This window comes from Mandrillus leucophaeus, unplaced genomic scaffold (assembly GCF_000951045.1).
Source record: "Mandrillus leucophaeus isolate KB7577 unplaced genomic scaffold, Mleu.le_1.0 Scaffold463, whole genome shotgun sequence".
NCBI lineage: Eukaryota > Metazoa > Chordata > Mammalia > Primates > Cercopithecidae > Mandrillus > Mandrillus leucophaeus.
In genome coordinates this window covers 704,662-706,744 of record NW_012104954.1, presented here as the reverse complement: position 1 = coordinate 706,744, position 2,083 = coordinate 704,662, and the positions used below count along the sequence as shown (strand labels likewise).

The window sequence follows — 2,083 nt, the reverse complement described above, 5'->3', positions numbered from 1 at the left end:
GTATGGGGTCAATGACGTTCTGTCTCTACCCTCTGAGCTGAATAGAGCAGGCAGGCCAGAGAATGGGGATCGTTGCAAAGGCTGATGAAGGCTGTGTTGTGAGAGTCAAGAGAGACTGTGGGGACAGAGGACAGCTTGCTTGGGAAAGTGGGGGAAACTGCTTATTGACCATGGAATTTAGCTGAGGGCAATAGAAAGGCAGGGTAAGGCTCTGGGATTGGGTCTCACGTGTTTATCCGCAAGCGGGGAAGGCTGAGCGAGGGGACTGCTGGGAGGAAGGAGGAAGGGAGGAGTCCAATGAATGGGTGTGCATGTGTCCTTGTAACTGTGCAATCTGTGTGCTGGTGTACGTGTGTGATTGTGACTGTGTGAGGAATTACGTGCCTATGCAATGGCACGAGTCTCCGAATGTGAACATGTGAACGTGTGTCTGTAGGATTGTAAGCATCCGTGAATATGCGAGGGGAGCAAGTCAGGTGTGTCTCCAGGTGAGCGTGCAATGTGTGTGTGGGTGTAAGCGTGTGTGAGTGTGTGGCTGTGAGATAGTAAACGCAAAGTCACAGTGTTTTCTGTCTCTCTCTCTCTCTCTTTTTCTTTTCTTGAGACAGAGTCTCACTCTGTTGCTCAGGCTGGAGTACAATGGCAGGATCTCGGCTCACTGCAATCTCTGCCTCCCGGGTTCAAGCGATTCTCCTGCCTCAACTTCCCAAGTAGCTGGGATTACAGGCGCCCGCCACCACACCCGGCTAATTTTTGTATTTTTGGTAGAGATGGGGTTTCACCAGTTTGGTCAGGCTGGTCTCGAACTTCTGACCTCAGGTGATCCACCTGCCTCGGCCTCCCAAAATGGTAGGATTACAGACGTGAGCCACCGCGCCTGGCCAGTGTTTACAGTCTCACAGCCACACACTCACATGTGCACGTGCCAATGTGTGTTGTGCACTCACATGAGTATGGGCCGATGTGTGTCCCTGTGAGTGTGTATCTGCGTGCAAGTGTTTACGAGTGTGTCGCTGTGTGCAAGTTTCAATGTGTGGCAGTGAGCGCGGGTGTCTGGAACGTGCGTCTGTGTGAATGTGAAAGTGCAGAGTATGTTTGGGTGAGTCTATGTGTCAGAGTGTGAGTGCTGAGTCTCTGTAAGCACGTGTGTCTACAGATGAGTCCATGTCTGGTCTTGCACGTGCGATTGTGCATTAGTGTGTGAGACTGTGATATTTGGGCCCATGGATGGGAGAGTCAATACGTGTGGCTGTCTGTGTTGAGGAGTCATGTGTGAGTGTGTGTCTTGGGGGTGTGTGAAGTGTAAATGTGTGCACTGCCAGTATGTGAACCTGACCTGATAGTCACACCAACATTAATGGGTTTGGCTACAGCAGTGATTGTGTCTGTGTGCACGAGAGCATAAGGACACAAGATTCTATGTCAGTGTGTTGGGGGATGGGAGGGGTCTTTCTTCTCTGAGAAGATCCAAGGGTCCCGCTCTGAGAGCTTTCTCATGGAGTGTTCACTCGGGGAAAAATTCTAGAATCTCTCTGGAAAGGCTTCATTGGGTGGGGGCTTTTCCAATTCTTGGTGTCCACTCTGGATGATAAGAGAGGGGACCGTGGGGAGGAGAGTGGAGACGGATCCTCCCTCCAATTCCCGGTGCCTGCCTGGAAGAGTCCCTCTTTACCCCCTTGATTCTGAGGGCCTTGAGTAATCTTAGAGTGCAGACATATTCCCCCAGCCCCCACCCTGGCCGTGGCCCGTGGCTTCACCCACACCCTGAGGAGTAGGGGGACCTCTGGGGCCTTGTGGCCTCTGAGCACCTTGGCTGGGTTCCAGGGCGGACGGACGCCGGTGGTCTCTGGCCTCGCTCCCTTCATCTGGCTATGGCACCAACACGCCCAGTTCCACCGTCTCGGTGAGTGTGGAAAGTGGGTGGGTGGGCCGGTGGGTAAGGAATTCAGGGGGCCCTCCAGCCTGAAGACCCACACCCAGGCCAGCAGTCCAGGCTGGGCTTGATGGCAGTTTAGGGCCAGGCACAGTGACTCATGCCTGTAATCCCAGTACTTTGGAAGGCCAAGACAGGATTGCTTGAGCC

The 2,083-nt window shown here is 53.6% G+C and overlaps 1 protein-coding gene across 1 annotated transcript in view; it reads left to right on the top strand.

The window, feature by feature from the left end:
• MAST1 (microtubule associated serine/threonine kinase 1) overlaps positions 1-2,083 on the top strand; it is a 54,531-nt gene that overhangs the window by 16,916 nt on the left and 35,532 nt on the right. The window contains exon 9 of the mRNA XM_011994945.1: positions 1,825-1,903. Within this exon, the coding sequence (XP_011850335.1) occupies positions 1,825-1,903 (79 nt within the window). The remainder of the gene's footprint in view (positions 1-1,824; positions 1,904-2,083) is intronic.